The 19,044-nt window shown below is 38.0% G+C and overlaps 1 protein-coding gene and 1 long non-coding RNA gene across 2 annotated transcripts; both read left to right on the top strand.

The window, feature by feature from the left end:
• The first annotated feature begins 14 nt into the window (after positions 1–14).
• On the top strand, positions 15–5,527 carry LOC140929853 (tRNA N(3)-cytidine methyltransferase METTL6-like). The gene is made up of 5 exons (XM_073379552.1): positions 15–242; positions 1,321–1,452; positions 2,013–2,183; positions 3,530–3,671; positions 5,099–5,527. The coding sequence occupies exons 1-5, from the start codon at positions 15–17 to the stop codon at positions 5,236–5,238; spliced, it is 813 nt and encodes a 270-aa protein (XP_073235653.1). The 3' UTR covers positions 5,239–5,527.
• Positions 5,528–6,980: 1,453 nt separating this feature from the next.
• On the top strand, positions 6,981–18,763 carry LOC140931321 (uncharacterized). Its single transcript, XR_012164956.1, has 5 exons — positions 6,981–7,324; positions 11,786–11,897; positions 12,995–13,053; positions 14,615–14,655; positions 18,437–18,763. It is a non-coding gene; the product is annotated as an uncharacterized lncRNA (long non-coding RNA).
• The last annotated feature ends 281 nt before the right edge of the window (positions 18,764–19,044 follow it).

Below are 19,044 nucleotides of genomic sequence, written 5' to 3'. Positions count from 1 at the left end.
TACCACTATCACTAATGGCGGATGAGATGACTTTTTCTGCTCTTTCCGAAGAAGGCAAGAAAAAACTCGCAGACAACAGCAAAATTGTGTCAGAATTCAGGCAGAAAAAACTAGAAAAAGAAGCTCAGAAGAACTGGGATCTATTTTACAAGAGAAATGCGACCAACTTTTTTAAAGACCGACACTGGACAACTGCAGAGTTTGAAGAACTTTTAAGCTTGTGTGAAAAGTCGGACAATGAAGTAAGTGCGGGTTTCTAGCTATCTTCATCTTCTAGTTATTAGCTGTTGAAAAAAGAAAAGTACCCCGAAATCCGACCCATCTTAATTTTTTTTTTCATACAGTCAGAGCAGAACTACATCAAAAGGCACTCAATTTTAAGCTTAAGTATGTTGTACCATTTATTTAACATATCATACCTGCCAATCCCCGGAGTACAAAAATCTGGAGACGTCTAGAAATCTTTGTATTGTAAGAATGTCATTTTCGACAATGTCTGAATACTCTCTAAAAATCACCCAAAGGCCTTCTGAATGTTCCCGACATTGATAACAGTGTGCAAAAACCGTACCAACTTTCTACCATATATTGTGCAATTTGATTGGTTGATTTCTGACCAATTATGAAACTTGTTAAATATGTATCAATTTAATTTCTCTGTTTCGAGAACAGCTCAAATAAGAGCTCTAAATCCACTTCTTGTTTTATTTTCCTTTTGACATCTTGAAAATAATGAAATTAATGAAAAAAATTTTGAAAAAGGCCATGGTAGGTATTTCCCAGGAGATTTGGTGCTCTAACCGGGAGACCAGGAGCCTTGATGAAAAACTTGGAGACTCCTGGGAAAACCGGGAGCATTGGCAGGTATGACATATACACCAGCCATTTTAAACCGTGGCCATGTGCATGTATTTACTTTAAATGCCAGTGAAAGCCGAAGGACTCTCCAGTCCTTGAAGCCAAAGTGAGCTGGTGAACAGTTTCAACTCTCCCACCACAACAAGTCCAGCATGTGTAACTAGCAGGATTCATAGTGTGTTTTTTCAGATTGTTTTGAATAACCCAAAAAAACCCTAATTAAATCAAGCTACCCAAATAAATACTTGCCAAATTTTCCAACCCTAAAAAATCCCGGAATCGAAAATTTCCAACCTAAAAAAATCCTTTGATCACTCCCAGCACTTGAAATCCAGAGCACCCCATGGTGGGCCACTGAAAAATGGATTAGTTTAAAGCTTCACAGTAATGTTATTTATAAAAAAAGCCACTATTATCTGTTTGTTATTTTTTAACTATCAAGACTGTATGTTTTGAACCAAGACAGGTCATCAGAGAGTTTTACTTGAAGCAGGATGTGGTGTAGGGAATCTTTGCTATCCACTGTTGGAGGAAATTCCAAATGTCTTTATTCATGCATGCGACTTCTCGCAACGGGCTGTTCAGTTTGTAAAAGTAAGTTTAAATTCTCTTGACTGATAATCTCAAACTCAGAAAACTGTAAGACCAGTTAGCAAGCTCTCCCGAATATATTCAAATTCCAGAGATGCAGTTGCAAGCTCTCCTTCCTTTTCCCGCCCAGCTGCCAGAGTGCCCCCAGAGAGCTTGCTGGCAGGCTACAGTCACTGTAGAGACCAGCACATGCAAAGAAACCACAAAAAACAACTGTTTCACCAAAAACAATTCTGGAATGTTACTGTGTCACAAGGGAGAAGCTAATCAGACATGAGATATAGTGATGCTTAAAAGTATGTTGGCAGTCTTCCATGTCTCCATCCTCAAGACTGGGGACTGGATTTTTAATTCTTGAGTTTAAACCATGGTACCGTGTATATTTCTTTTGCCCACTAAAATTGTTTAGACACTGTCCACAAATAAATAAATTATGAGGTAATTTCAGAGAACAGAACAAAAACAAAATTTGTATATTTTGATATTTTTGACCAATTTGAAACATGGCAAAAATAATTAGTAATATTTATTTTATAATAAACTATTAATCTGGTATCTCAAAGGAACATTCTGCCTTCAGTGAAGATAAAGTGAATGCTTTTCAGTGCGATTTAACAAGTGATAATCTACTCTCACATGTACCAGAATGTAGTGTGGACATTGCAACTTTAGTCTTTGTGCTTTCCGCTGTTCATCCTGACAAAATGTTGGCTGTCCTTCAAAATATCATACAGGTTTGTGTGTATTTTTGCCTAGTTAATTCATTTTTCTTAACAGACAGATTTTCAGCTGTTTTGTCTTTGGTCATCCCTGTTTTGATCACACATGGGGGACGGGTTGCTTGAAGCATGACCAAAGGGAGTGTGACTGGTGACAGAAAGGAGGCTTCCCATCATCCCTTATGCTCCCATTAACCATGCTTCTTTCATATTAATAGGAGACTAAAACCAAACTGGTGACAATTAGTCAGGATTTTCAGAATACCTGTGAGGTCTAAAAACATGTTCCAAATAAATACATGTACAGTGTATCCTTTAAGGGCTTGGTGACTGAGTTTTAAACCTACATTTTGTTAAAGTGTTGTTTTTCCAAATCAAATCAAATCAAATCCTTTATTCAGACACGTAAAACCCAGGAGCATCAAAGTTCTCGTTAAAACGTGTACGCGTGTAAATGATGGCCTTACAGCACTTTCTCATTTAACTTGTAGTGACACAGTAGACTGCTTTTCTCTACGTGATTCTAGTATGTGTATACTCATGAAGATTGTAAGAACTGGTGCTGAGGAATTTATAGACTCAGTTGATTTTATTCAGAACCTGTGTGCAGGTCAAGGAATATAATTGGCACAGCACCCCTAAATAGTTAGTCCAATCTGGCCCATCAACAATCAATCAATCAATTAATCAATCAATCTTTATTCTCCTAAGATAAAAGGACATATCTTAAGTTACAAGAGATAAAAATACATAAGACATACTGTATACAAATAATAGAAAGATCAAAGATTGTATCTAAAAATAAGCCTATTTGCAAAAACATTCTTAAATGTATCGGTCTTTATATTCGGGTGATGAGCAGTTTTGTTTCTGAGTAGATACTTTGTTTCTTTCTTCTTCAAAATGATGTTACTGAGCGGGCAATTGGGATCCACTGAACATACCTTGAAAAGCTTCTTATCTGTCTTTTCTAAACGCTCTCAAATGTCCATTCTCTTAGATGGTCAAAGTTACTCAAAAAATCATCATAAATTTTGATTTGAATGGCAAATTAGCATCAAAATGTTTTTCACTATCCCTTTGTTACTTCTTCTTTTGTTGTGGAGTACAGTGGTGATTCAAGACTTTCAGGTATGGGGTGGGGCTGCTATTCCAGGCCCTTGAGATTAGGGGGACACTCTGGAATGTAATGTTTTGGCCCTGCAAGCCTTGATTTGATTGGTCTAAAACTTAAGGACAAGGAGGGGGGCACCCTTCCCCAGATCTGTCACTGGCATATACTGTTGGACCTATTTAATGTATTTATTTGTTTGAGATGAGAACAAAATACTCAGGATTTCATGGTTTTGTGTTTCTATCAGATTCTCAAGCCAGGGGGATTGCTTTTTTTTCGTGATTATGGCCTTTATGATCACGCCATGCTGAGATTTAATCCTAGAAATAAACTGTCAGATAATTTTTACGTCAGGCAAGATGGGACTAGAGCATACTACTTTTCAAAAGGTAGGCTTCAGTACATTAATTACAGGAAAAAAGTTAATTGTGTTTATTTGCACAGTTATTATTTTACATATTTGCTTTTCTAGTAAATAGCCAATAAGTGTGCATGTGTTGGTTATGAGATGACTATGAACTGTCTTGCACCCAACTAGCAGATTACTAGCAGTGTAATTAAAAAATTAATAAGCAAGAAATTATCATAAATTTTGCTTAGAATGGTTTGTCATCACTTGGATAATATTTTCTTATGGCCCATACACTGTGGTTGCTGAGACAAAATTCCAAAATTCCAAAATTCCAAAATTTTGGAAATGCATCCATCAATAACCCAGAGTCTAATAATAATAATTATTATTAGAATTATTCTTCACCTGTCCCAGGGTTGTCATTTAAGGTTGGAGGGCAGGGATTTTCCCCAGATAGTCTACCCCCAGCTACTTTTATAGAAAACAAAATGAAAATGGAGCCAAAACAGCCTCTTGGCTGTTCATTGTAGATACTTTCAATATTGTTTGGTGGGGACGTACTACTGGGACCTCAGAACGTATAGCCTATACCAGACCTACTGGTAGTTCATGTGAACATTGTTACCATATCCTTTGACTAAATTTCCAAAACCCTGTCCTATCATGGAGTCGCTATTTTTAAGACACTACGGAGGTGGACACTTTCTTTGCTATTAAATTGAGTTGGGGGTAAATTTAGGTTTGGCAATATATTTTATATTGTTGAGTGTTTATTTCTGGTTTCCCTAGACTAATCAACCCGTTGACCAGTTTCCTGGAAAATGATACTCTATTCTAGACCCCAACTCTTTGATTTCTATACCCTGTCCCAGACTAAACAGTCAGATACAGACATACACTGTTTACAGCTAGCCATTATGACACCTGAAGGAGGATGATGAGGTTAGCCCTATATTAAGATCTCTCCTTACAGAAAACCCACCCAGCCTAGTAAAGGTTGACCACACCACCAGGATCTAGGTCCCCTACTCTTTTTGAACAGTGGTGTGGGTACTTTTACATCCCACAGGAACCAGTTTAGTAAAAGTGCTGTGAGATGGGACCTATGGTTTTTCGTCCTTATCCGAGAAGACTAGAAAGTCTAACTGTTTCCAGATGCCATTAAAAAGGCAGCATTTTCTTCTCAGTCATTTTAAAGATCCTGAGTGTTGGTCTGACCAGGGTTTAAATCAGCAATCTCTTGCTCAACAAACCAGCCCTCTTTCAACTGAGCAAACCAAGTGGCAGTCAGCTTGAAAAACCATACCCTTCACTACTACACATACCTAGTATATAGCCTGTATATGGCGGTACTCCCCTCCCTGGTCAATTCCCTGTCAACTTATTGCATATAGCCAGCAACCTGATATCTTAGCGACAGCTGTGCTGTCCTTATTGATATGAAATTTTCCCTGGAATTTACAGATCTTGTTGAGACATTATTTCACCAAGCTGGATTTCAAACACTGGAAAATGATTATGCTTACAGGAGAACTGTCAATAAAAAAGAAGGAATTGATGTTCCAAGAATATTTGTGCAAGCAAAATTTGTGAAGCCTGTTTAACTTTTACAATGCATGTCTGGAGGAAGTGAGTATCAGGAAATGACCATGACATTAGTGGGGCCAGTTGATGGGTATCCTGTGGACAAGACTGATGGGTACGTCTATCTGTTTGGGGAGCAGGATTCGAAAAAAGGCCTGTCCATTCCTCCAGGACAAGTAGATTTTCTTGCTGGGATTTTTTTTCAAACTCACTTGCCTAATGCGCAAGGGTTCAGGCAGATCACCTTATAAATAAATCATTAACTACAGAAAAGCAGGTAATGGTCCAGAACAGCAAAAGGTGAGAGCTGTTTGACTACGTGCTTGACTGTCGCCACGCACGTGCGCACCTGATCATGAAAACGATTCGAGAGAAAAAATATCACAGGAAAAAATAACGGATTCCCATTTTTGGATATTTAGGGTATATTTACAGAATACCCATAAAAATCCCAAATTTGGCAAAGTGAGACAAGTCCCAACTAGGGAATTCCCAACAAAGTTCCCTGATTGGGACTTGTCTCACTCTTCCAAATTTGGGATTTTTTTGGGTATTCTCTAAATACCCTAAAATATCCAAAAATGGGAATCCGTTATTTTTTCCTGTGTATAGAATAATCATAATAAAAAAAAATTGTTAAAAATACGCACTTTGCCTCAATTTATTTAATTCTGCTTGTTTCTTTGAAATAGTTTTTTTTCTAAAACAATGCGCTGTTTCTTTTTACACGAATGATGTATATGGAGAAAAGGTGGAAAATAGAGAGCTTTGTTTTCACTTGGCCTGTCTTGTCACAAGTCCAACTGAGGACTTGTACTGATTTAGATTACATCAGCCTTGGGTGCTTCGATTTTTTTAGTCGAAGACAATGTCGCAAACAGAAAATCAATCATTTTTAAATAAAAGTCTGAGCTACTCCTAAAGCGATCGATAAATATGAATGTTTAGCATTAACTAGGTGGTAAATACTCGTTCTCAACTAGATCACATGTTTCCAAGCTATAATACAGGTAAACAACACTTTCTTTCCTACACATTAAGCAAAATCATGGTTAGTCTGAAGGCTTTTTTAAAGAAAAAACTATAAAAACAATAGAACAATTTTAAATTCTCAATATTTTGTTACGTCAGACCAAAGTACACCATGGCAGAACAACTTGACAAAAAATCCCAAAAATAAAATTTTGATTTAATTTTCTGTAGCTATTTGCCGGCAACTCAGAACCAATAGGCCAAAGAAAAGACTTTTTACAGTATCCTCTATTTTAAAATTTTCTCTTTTAGACAGTTCAGAGTAAACTAAATTGAAAAATACATAGATATAATGCAATACCGTGCTGTTCCAAGTCATACCAAAAATATCACACTACATGGATGCTATTAACTAACAGGCTTTATACAATACAGCTATATACGTGGGGGAGAAATGAATGCGTGACAAACGAGCCCCAAAGGAAGTCTGCGGGGAGGCTAAGTCTAAACATGCTAAAAGGTTGGTTTTAAAATTTGACAAGTTGACAATGAGTTGCTGGTGCGAATCCCAAGGGGGGAAGGGTGCGGCGACTCCTAGGGTATAGTGTTTCATATGCACACAGGCGACAAAAGCCATCCAGGGGATCAGGAAAACGAAACGAACGGAACTCATTCTACAGTCCTCCCCTAGTTGGGAAGTCACATGGAGAAGACACGGTACTTGATTGGAAGAAATAAAAACGCTTGCGAGGACACAACTGCAACGCTGCACACCACGCACACCACGGTAACCTTCACAGCGGCTTCATTTTTCGTTTTCATTTTCCGCGCGCTAAGGCCATGTGATCAAGATTATCCAATCAGCGTATGGAAACCAGTCTATCTCTTTCGAGCCTTCTTGTACACATATGGCGGATGGTGAGCGATGGGGGGAGGGAGATGCAACTCCGTGTTTATTCGTTTATTCGAAAGGAAAACACACCTTTCTGGAGAGAAAAGCACTTAAGAATACCTGACCATTTATGCGGTTGATTGAAGTTAAAGATAGAGCCAGAGTTTTCGAGGAACAACCCAAGAATTCAATCATCGGAGAGCGATGCACGTGAAGAAGAGGTTCTGGCGTGAAAACACGATGTAAGTTTTAAATCTAAATCTAAATGTCTGATCTGCAAAGGGCAGTACAGCCCATCTTCAGCAGATATGTGCTTTGCTCGTGCTATGTGCGCTAAAAAACAGTGGAGTGAATTTGTGCTGGTGATATAAAAATGAAAAGTGTTCAAATGCTCAATGGATGATCCATTCCTGGCCTGGGCCCTCAAGGCAAGCTTGAAGGCCTCTGTGTTGGCAGCTTCAATAATTGTTTCGGGAAGTTCGTTCCATTCTTTAACGGATCTGGGAAAAAGCCTTATTTATATATATTAGTTCTGCAACCAGCACTTATAAATTTAAGTGGGTGGTAATTTCTTGTTTGGCGTTCCTTCTGACTGAAGTACCGTAAAATTCCGAAAATAAGCCCCTCCAAATATAAGCCCCCCAAACCGGTTACGCAAAAAACCCTCCGTTAAATCGCTCCTCCAAATATAAGCTCCCCGGGGGCTTGTACTTGGAAATTGCCCTCCAACACAAAGTACGGAAAGAAAGGATGGTGCCCGGAGGAACTCCTGAAGTTACAGTCGCTGGAGAAGACTGTGAACCATTAACAACAACTGTCTGAGTTCTTCCGCAAAGCCAGGATTCTATCCATTTGATCAGTTGTCCACGGATTCCGTAGTGATCTAATTTCTTGAGGAGACGTTTGTGTAGGACCGTATCAAATGCCTTGGAGAAGTCCAGCAATAATACATCAGTCTGTTTGCCATGGTCTAAGTTTCTGGCTAGGTGTTCGACTATTGTAATTAGCTGGCTTTCAGATGAGTGGCCCCGGCGAATCCATGCTGGTAGTTGACAAGTACATGATGTGCGTCCAAGTGATTCCATAATATAATGGAAGATAATATGCTCCAAGATCTTACAGGGCACAGAAGTAAGAGATACTGGCCTGTAGTTGGAGGCTTCTTTCTTACTGCCTTTTTTAAGCACTGGGGTCACATTGGCACATTTCTAGTCACCTGGGACTTGGCCTGCTGTTAATGATTGATTGAATATAAATTGCAGAAATGGGGCAATTTCTTCCGCTGCTTCTTTCAGCACCCAGCATGAAATGCCATTGGGACCACTAGCTTTCTTTGTGTTGATATTCCTGAGCAGGGACACTATGCCCTTGGTCTGAAATTCAAGTGGGTGTATATCTGAAACACCACTGCTGTCCATATCTGGGATCGTGTCTGCATCCTTGTTTGCGAAGACTGCCTTGAATTGGTTGCTTAGGATTTCTGCTTTAGCTTTGTTGTTCGTTATTTCAGTATTTACAGAATTTAAAGAACTAATGCCCACATTGTCTTTTCTTTTGGACTTGATGTAGGTCCAAAATTTCTTTCCAATAAATGGTGAATTCTTCTTTCCTGACCTTTAAATTTCTCTTTAAATTTCTTCCAATGTTGCGGATTTTGCAACCGTTTAGCGAGGTTATAAACTCTTTGTTTTTTCCTCATCAGTCTCCTTAACCCTGGGGTGATCCAAGGTAGGTTCCACCTGCTGCTGATGGTTTTGGTTGGGACATGGTTCTTGATAGCCATTAGAATAGACCATTTAATAGACTTACTACTGACTACTGTATTTTGTTATACTATAACTGTAAGCTTAAATGGGCATGCTTTCTCGTTTTTATTTTTTATTTCGACTCAAGCTTAATATACATCTACCTTGCCTGCGAGACTATCCAGTTTTTTAGAGGGCATGAACGCAAATACGTCTGCGGTTCGCAGGCTTCAGCTGTCAGTTGACCTGCACCATTATGAGGCAATGATTCTAGATAAAACAACTCGCAGCCATTTGCTAGCGTCTTTGCAAATGGTGCATGTTGACTCTCAGCTGTAACATATACTAAGCACTCTAAATTTGAGATTTCTTATAAAAACAAATCATAGTGTCGCCTTTTCTCGCGTGGGGTGATTTTCACGCGCGCTCACGTTTCGCTCGCCCTACTATCCCTGAGGAAAAATGGGGGACTACTCGTAGTCTAAACAAATCATAGAATAAGATTTTGTTCTCGCAAATTCAAACTGCCTGTTTATTGTCCTATGATTTGTTTTAAATTTTCTCGTAAAATAAAACTTTTTCATAAAAATGAGAGATTTGGAGCAATCTTGAACTTACATGTAGAGTGAAGTCCTTTGACTTGACTTGACTTTCAAGTTTCCTGATGAAAGTATACCACAGGGAAGCCAGGTTCGGTGTATAAATAATAATAATAACTAGGATATGTTTGTTAGGCAGTCAGGTAGCAGTTGAGGGGGAGGGGTGGATGGTTATTGCGATAGATTAATTTTATCATGGCATATTTTAAATGTAAGGATTTGTTACAGTGAAACCTCCAGTTAAACTGTGTATCATTATGAAAAAGTCTTGAAGGCTAGTGATATCATATGGTTCGTCTCAACAAGTGCAGTAATTTGGTCGAGTGTGTTGATTTCAGTGACTTGAGTGGAGCTACTGTGGGCTGTTTATAAGTTTTTCTGAATAAATAACACAGACCTAAAATGTTCATTTGTCCGGTGCCGAAAATATCACAAATCATGACGAAATGGCCCTGCTGTACTTCACATCTTGGTATATTTACTTTGTGGCACAACGACTGCCAAGCTACACAACTTGGTAGATTTACTTTGTGGCACAACGGCCGCCGAAACTTTTGAAAGATGAACGCTTTGAAAGATTTAGCAAACGCAGACCAATAGTTGACCTTCAGCAAACTCTTGAAATATCTCACTTTACAAAGATTCAGCAAACTTTTAAAAGACGAATGCTTTATGAAGAAAGAATAGTAGACCTCAGCAAAAGTGTGGAAGATGAATGCCGAGGACACACGAATCACCACGTGAGTTAATGCATTAATGTGAGGCAAAACGTAAGCAAGCACCTCAAAGCGAGGCAAATGTGTGTTAATACAAATACAATCTCAAGAAACCTCATTTATTAATTGCACAGGACGTCCAATAATGCACAAAACAGCCAACAGAAATTAGGGGTTGCGTTCTCCTGGCCTCAAACGCAATAACAAGGGGTTCCATATTGGAAGTGAAGTGTTGCCCCATGTAGAAAGATAAAAGGTTTGGACAGGCATTAATTAATATTAATTTGGGTTCCTTACTAAACGCAGTGCTCGAACTTAACAGTTGTCCACTCATCTTCCCCACTGGTCCTCTGGACTTATTAAAGTTATCACTCTCTGAGAAATACATTTAATTTTGTTTTTGTATCGTACCAAAAAGGGCCTCGAAACAAACAAAGTATTGCCTAAGGCAAACATATTAAAAAACGAACAGGCAAAAAGTTCTCTTGCTGAATAAAAGTCTGGGTTCTACTTGAAACAAATGCATCGTGGGATACAGGATGGCGGCTTTTGTAATTTCCTTTCGAAGGTCGTTATCTATTTTTCTTTGGTGAATTAAAACATGAGCCAAAGTATGTTGAAACAGAAACCAGAGCAAGGCCCACTGTACTCTTTCTTTGGAGGAAAGCAATCATCAGATGATAAAGAAATTAACACAGCATCTGAAACACCTGCTTCGACCAAAAGAACAAGCAAGTACTAGGAGGCATGGGAGGATAAGAAGGGCTGAGGTTTGAAGGAAAGGAAAACACAATGTTCTGCATATTTTGTAGAGAATTCTCGAATAGGAAAAACTTGCAATACTCCCTGAGGATCAGAATAAATAATTTCCAAACAGAAAGCCTGAAAGCACATATCATGAGGCCAGTGAGGGACATGCTTTGACCAACGTTCAAGAAAATGAGATTTCTTTTTAACACAGCATATTAAATTGTATATTTAAAACTTCTGTGTTTTATCTTCCCACGGTTGTGTTAATTGCAAAGAAAGAATGGTTTGTCCCTTGCAAACACATACATGTACATGAATAATCATGCTTGTAAAGAGTTTTGGAAACATCTCTCTCATGCCTTCAAGGTAGATCTTGTGGATATATAATTATCTATAATGGTTGATGGAGCAACAGATGTCTTATGCTTAGAAGAAGAAATAATATTGTATTTCCACAGTTCGAAATGACAACTTTACAGTTGCTAAAAGAAAGCCTGAAAAAAAGAGTAAAAGTTGCATTAAAAACTGCAATGATCTACTTTCAATCATATAATAATTTATTCTAATTCACCGCGCAGTTCACTATATGATTTTCTTGTATTCATAACTTCATCATCATCCTTTCACGGGTTTATAACGAACCAATTCAATGATGTGCTCCCAGTTGGCTTGTTAGCACATTTGGAAAGAGCGTTGCACCGGTATTGCAGAGGTCAAGGATTCAAATCCTGTACAAGCCTGAATTTTTTTCAGGCTTTCTTTTTGCAACTGCAAAAGTTGCATCTCTAACTGTGACGATCTACTTTTATATAATTCCTCACCCCGCAGTTCACGTATATGATTTTCATATATCCATAACTTAATTATAATAATTTATTATTACAATGCCTTAGAAACTAGTTCTGTGCTTGAAAGGAGTTGGAAAGAAAGACATGGCATTGTGGAGGGATTAAAGGGCATGCAACACGAAGTGATGCCATTAGCTGTGGAGTGTATCTCATAAAGGTCAGTTTTCAAATAGACGGGGAAAACAGCCTACATTTTGCAACACAACCACTGGTTTCCCCACGCAATGACATCTTAATGTGAATGCTGAAATTCCATACTGATGATGCATCAATACCCAGATCTCAATAGTGTTTCTGATTGGCTGAAGTAAATTTACCACCCAGCACAACCAATCAGAAGCATGACCCTGATCTGGGTAGTGACACGTCATCAATATGGTATTTCTGCACTTGTTTCTCGGATGTCATTTCAAGAACATATCAGAGGTGGTGCCACAAAATGTTGGCTGCTTTCTTAGGCTAGTTCAGAAAATTAAATTATAGATAATTGTATTGTATCTGTTTAATAATTAAAATCTCACTTTCAGTGCTGTTCTCACTTTTATTTTAGAGAGCTGAAATGTATTGCCATCCAAAAAAAATGACTGATGGAAGATTTGAAAATGTACTTCTGCATATCTTTACTGCAGATGGTGGCTCATGACCTTATGAATATTCCACTTCAGAATCAAGGCCTAAGTTGGGATCACTAAAATTACAAAATGATGTTCTCTTAAAATAAAATAAAAAAAGAAGAAAAGAAAAAGAAGTGAACACCATAAGTACGTAGTAGTTTTAGGAGAGGGTAGCTCAACAGGCATTACTACACCCTGTACCCTGTAGACAATAGGATATAGACCAGAGAATAAACATAAAATTATTTCTTAGATAGCCTGGATAGTAGGTAGAAAACTAGATCTTGTACAATATAATTTAAACCTATCAACAACAAATATGAGCGTCAGGAATGGTGCCTGAAGAAGATGGAGCCACAAGACAAGCAGCAAAGCCAAACGCATAAGGAATCCTTGACAACACTGTGACCGGCAGCCACAACGCAAAATCACTGGAAACTAAAAATGGTTATCACGTACTTACAGAGAACTATAATCCTGTGAGAGAAATCTAAGAATTTGCTGGTTAAAGGCCGCATTCGTCTTTTCAGTATAATAGGCGCCACAAAAGTGCCATAGGCTTTTAGGAAATAATACTGAGAAATAGTCAATGTTTGTTCAAAATTCATATCCATGTTTTGTCTCATTTTTGTTTCACCAGTGACTTTTAAGTAAAAGAATTTGTAAGGTTCATTGATGACAGGAGATGCTCCCTTAAAGGTAAGCTTGGAATAACACATGTACACAGCTGTATATCTTTGTCAAAGCTAAGTACTCAAATACTTTTTTTTAACTGTTATATTCCATCATTACAAGTAATCTAGTTTGGCCACTGAAATACCTATGAGGACCAGTGCTAAGCAACAACAGAAGTTGAATAAATCCTTGTTACAAGATGTATTGGACTTCAATTTCAGAGGTAACTTGGTCCTTGCCCATGGCCAATTTAATAATTCACTTGACAGTGAGCTCCTGACTATATGAGATCTAGCCAGAAACAGAGTCTTCATTTTCATAATAAGTGACCATTAACAGACAATTGTAACACCACAGACCAATGATTTGGTTGTCATTAAATAGCCACTTGATGGTATAGCAGTTGGATATAAAACTGTAAAATGTTTGAATCCAGGAGTCATTTGATTAAGTAGGTGGAGCATGATTGCCTGCAGGGTGAACATACAGCTGCTGTAGTCCTGAATAGGACTGTTGTTGACAGTGACGGACATTTCAGCACCCTGTGTGGTTCCGTAGTCATTTTCGGAGAAAATTCTATATACTATCAACTGAGTCATGATACAACTCACTTTGACTCTGGTTATTGACCTGACTGGTCAATTAAGTTGCAATGTTAATGGTTGTCTGTCAGTCGACAGTTAGGCCATGATGTTATTGGCTATGAAGACTCAAATATTAATTATTAATATCATTCATTTTGTACATTTTTTTTATTGTTTTAATATCAAACTGTCGGTTGTCTAGTCAATCCACTCTCTTGTAGTTAGTTTTGCTTGAGTTATCAATAAGTAGTTTGTACGGTGCCAGTAACTGTTGACTACATGTACGATTCATCAGAGACACGAGTCTCAGTTGATTTGAGGTTTGGTCTGAAAAGTGTACGTTAAAAAAAAAGGGATTGTGTTATTAATGTTTGTTTGTTTTGTTTTCCTAAGTACTAATACCATATAAAACTAAAATGTGTTACTGACATGTCTGCAACTTCATCGCAAACAAAAATTTCTCCTGTGTATTCAAAGGCTCAAACAGTCAAGATTAACTCTCCTTACAAAGGGAAGTCTATAGCACACTGTTTTGATTTTGTCCTTTGGGTTCATTCCCAGTGTATGAATTGCATGACATTCTGTAGGACTCTGGGAAGATTTCTCAGTCTTGAGAGTCAAAATCAAGTCTGCCTTCTTTTAGAGGTTGGTGGGAGGTTAGTCTTAAGCTCATTCCAATTTATTTGAAATTAAAGGTGGTTTATTTTAGTAAAAAAAGCACTTTATTTGAGTGTCAATGTATTTAGCATGAACGTGCTGATTGGGGACACTATTTTTGTCTCCTGCTGGAGTCGGGACCGCCATTTTACGTGGTCATCAGAGCCACGCGAAGCTATTTGCAGGGCAAAGGCAGTACTTTCATTTCTCAGTCATGTTAAGACCCTGAGTGTTGGTCTGGTCCCAGGAATCGAACCTACAACCTCCCGCTCTGCAGCCAAGCACTCTTACCAACTGAGCTAATCCTCTGCTGTGGTTTAGTAATACAATTCATTTTATTTCAGAGGAAAGTGCAATGTGAATTTGGTGAAATGGATCAAAAAAGGTGAGTTACTGTGTATGCCGCTATTTTCATGATACCGGAAAGACTTTCATTCTTGAATGAGTCCATATTAGTTTTGTTTACAAGATACTGAACAACATTCCATTCTTGTGTACAAGTAAGTGCACTTTGCACTAATGATGTCACAAATTTCTGGTCCCTGCTGTAACTTAGACATTGAACCAACCTGATCAGTATAAGAGTTTTGTATGGGAAAGTCACATTCGCCAACAATTTTCATTGTCTTTGAAGATTTTTATTGTTAAAAGAAACAAAATTCAACTTGGTTTCAATAACATACATCTAAGGTGACAAAACCTATTTTTAATAAGTAATATTGCAAAGCGCTATTCCACAATGAGTTCATTCCACTTTTCAATGACAAATGAAATTCTTGTTCTGCTACAAGTTAGCTCACAAAGCATTTTTTCTTTTCGGCATTATTTTTGTGGTTTGGTTTATCGTTTTTTCATGGTATGCGTTTCTTTCTAGGTTCTGCTTTGTGATTAGCTGTGTTTTATCTAGAGCTGTAGCTCTGTGATTTCTCCATGAGAAAGAAATTAATTGATTTTAGCTTGCTTTAATTTGTCGCCATTGCTGTACATGTAGTTATCCGCAAAGCACTCTATTTGTTTCCTCCTATTGTGGTAATAGAATACACATGTATTCTGCGGTAAAGCGATGATAGTGTTTTACAAACAGGTGTATTGCCAACAGGAAGGTTTTACTGTTTTGTGCCTTACCTACATGTACTGTAGCTATACTGTAGTTGTCTATTTGTATCACTTATGACATGATGCGAGCAGTTTGTTTTCAGCACGATATAAATATGCCTGCATGAAGAGTTTCTACGCATTAGTACAGTTCCAGTAGCCCCATTCACTAGTCAAGCCCGTAGGACATAGCGTGGTAGACTAGAGTTCTCTCCTCGCTCGCTGGAGTTGCGCTGTTGCAGCGCCCTTTTCTTCCCCTTTTCCTCTCTCTTTCCTTTCGTTTTCCTTGTGTTTTTTTTTAGTATAGTTCTTCATTTTTATTTTATTATTATTTTATTATTATTATTTCGATGCAAATTACATGATATTACTAAAAGTGAATGCAAAGCTACAAATTAAAATAAAGTGAAAATGAAATGAACAAAAAATAATACCGGTAATTGCAATACATATGCCATGAACTATTCGACTATTTTCTATATCTTTTCATAATCAGTGCACAATGGACTAGGAACTAAAAATAAATAACAAAAAGCCGCTTACAGCAGCATTCAGTCTCGCTTGCTTGAAGATTAGATTGATAAATATATGAGGAGGCGATTAATTTTACAAGAAACAAAACAGATTTACTCGCTAAATGTTTTTTACTTCCTACTTTATCGACGTCGATACTTTTTACTTGTTTCTGAATTGATTTAGTACACGTGTTAGCAACGACCGAAAATACGTCTGCGGTCGCAGGCTATATGCTTGTATAAATACACGAAGGCCTCGATTCCAGAGAAATAACATCATTGCCAGATATCTAAAAAGTGATTTACATGGCACGTCTTTTCAGTCATCGCCGAAAATAAATTGCATGCTCATCCCAAGACTCATTTGCATACAGTGAAAGTTTACAACACCCGACCATCGCAATTTTGCTAATTCAGATTCTTCTTTTTTTTTTACCGCTCAGTAGTGTTCACTTGCTCCAAAGTAGTCAACGGTTTCAAGCAACAGAATTCGTGGCCCGACACGTACGTGGCTTCCATCATGCAAGGGTTCTTAGTCCCAGTTTCCACAGTGTCCACAAGGAATGCCTGGCACAATGACCCTCCATTTCTGACCCAAAAACGACAAAAATGCCCAGGGGGGTTCTTCCAGAAAAACTGGATGTTGATGTGCGGCACATTTTCCTGAAACCCTTACCCTATTTCAGACCAAAATCTGTGATTTTCACTACCCTATTTCAGGCCTGATCAAAAATTTGATACCTTATTTCAGCCCTGGAGCCCGGCACGTGACCGGAGCACGTGACAAGCTGTTAAGGCACATACATGGTAGTTGGTGTAAACATTAAAAGGGAAATGGTCTTATCGTCAAATGATGAAGAAGTAGCTAATTCCTCTAAAAAACATACTCAATTCAAGACTAGAGTGCACAAACCATACCCTATTTCAGACCAAAACGGCTGAAAAAAACATACCCTTTGGTGCCACACATACCCATATAGCCTATATAAGGGACTTCCCCCTGGGGCGAAAAACGCGTTGCAGATTATGAGTCTCGCTGCTTACGCAAGCGAGACTAATAAGTACCTAAAAGAAAAATTTTAAGGAATATGTATTATGGGAGGTACACTAGCATTCACATATAGTTAAAGAAGTTTGGCCCAATATGTGGTCTGACTAAATGAATGTAGTTTGAGCAGTACATTGGGTTTGGTTACAATAATTACTGCAAGTTCTCTTGATTAAACGCAGGACTTTATTTGCGATGTTTACTTTGGGCATGATAATGGTTATGCCAGGATGATTCTGACTTATTAACACTGCTAAGTCTTTGTTGGTATTGTCAGAGGAGGAAACTGATCCCTCAGCAGTCTGCTGTTTTCAAACTTGGCAACAACAAGAGACAAAATTAATTTTCAAAGAGTAGTAGTTTAAGAGTGAAATTGGCAATGGATTTTTCCCCACCAAGGGCACTTTTGCTTTAGACCACCCCCCTGGAATTTTCATTCCATGTGGCGGGGTTTGCACATGTCATGGAAAACCTGGAAAGTCATGGAATTTATGCATTTCATTTTCTAGGCCTGGAAAGTCATAAAAATTAATAGTCGGTCCTTGAAAGTCATGGAAAATTAAAGTTTTGTTTGATAGCTTAGTCACTGTCGATGGCAAGGTAAGGACAATGTAAGATATAGAGCGAATTTGTGATTGAACAGCGCCAACGGCATGCATTTTGGTGGACACCAGAGTTTGTGTCTGTTGAACTGTTTAAGGTCCAAAAATACCGTAAAACAAGGAAAGTCCTAAAAATTTTTGAAAGTGACAGCTAAACTTAAGGTCTTGGAAAACTTAAAAAGGTCATGGAAAACGTCATGGAATCTGAAGAGGTTAAAAGAGTACGAACCCTGCAGGTGGGTGCTGGTCATCTAGCAACAGCTAGATAACGGGAAGTTTATTCATGAGCTGATGACAACTGTATTAAAAAAAGCTATCGCATAAGCCATGAAAAAAGTATTTAGCTGACTGTAGATAAAAGATGATCAATGCAAACAATAATACTTGTTTTGAAACACTGGTAACAGTAAAATAACTGATAACTTGCTCAACAGAGAAGCTGTTATTTATCAATAACTCGCCAATCTTACTCGAGGCCCCTGGAAAAAAACCTGGGTGAGTAACCCCCCTTCCCCTTGGAAATGATCCTTTAGGACCTTCCCCCTTCCCCTCAGAATTTCCGTTGCCCTCCATGGGGTGGTGGGGGCAGGAGGGTTAACGATAATTTCTGGAACTACACAATGGAAGTTTATTAGGATTGGTCAGAATAACAGAAGCTGAGGTATTAGTGGAAAGATCTCTCTTTGCTGACTTTTTTTACCATCTTGTCACATGTAGCTTTAACTGGAGGCTAAATGGGTCCAGGAAGGAAAATATGCATTGTTCCTTATGGAACGAAAACGACCAGAGCTGTCGTCAAAGGGTTAAGGTGTTATTTCCAGGATTTTTATTATGGAAGTGTTTTTTGATAAATCAACTACAATGTCAGTTTGAGTGTAGACTGAATAGTTGTTAATTTTTCCCCAGCACCATGGATCCAACAGAGTAAGGAAGTTTTTGACTACAGACTGTGGCTGCACACTGGTGGTGAAATGTCATAATAAAGGAAGCTGCATTCAAGGACCTGTTGAGAAGTTTTCTTGGCTTCATACTAATTTTATAACAAAGCAAAGAATATATTTAATATAGTGCTATAACGATCAGAGTCAATTCTCTTTTCTCTGCAGGTATATATGGGAAATATTTAATAACCATTTCAGGTTGTTATTACAAAGAGAGGCTGGTTATTTTGACAATGATCATGTGGTTCGTCTGTCCACATTAATTTACCGAAATTTATTTTATTGTAAGAGTTGGACTTGGAAAATAATGTTTTTTTTTCAGAGGATTTGACTGAAGTGTATGAATGCTGCTTATTTAGTATGCTGCAGTTGAATTTCCAGAAATTCAAATTCTCAAACCCTGTGCAGTTGGCAGCATTCATACTGCAGCTTTGTACAATCTTGAAAAGGTCTTGAAGTAAAAAGTTATTTAACTTGCTTAAGGTCTTTGAAAAGTACTGGATTCCTTTATTGGGTCTTCAAAAGTCCTTGAAATTCAATATCTTGTCTACTCCACACTGTTTTCTGTGAAAT

This window comes from Porites lutea, chromosome 3, assembly GCF_958299795.1.
Source record: "Porites lutea chromosome 3, jaPorLute2.1, whole genome shotgun sequence".
NCBI classification, from domain to species: Eukaryota; Metazoa; Cnidaria; class Anthozoa; order Scleractinia; family Poritidae; genus Porites; species Porites lutea.
The sequence above is the reverse complement of the archived record's forward strand: the minus strand, read 5'-3'. Positions and strand labels throughout refer to the sequence as shown.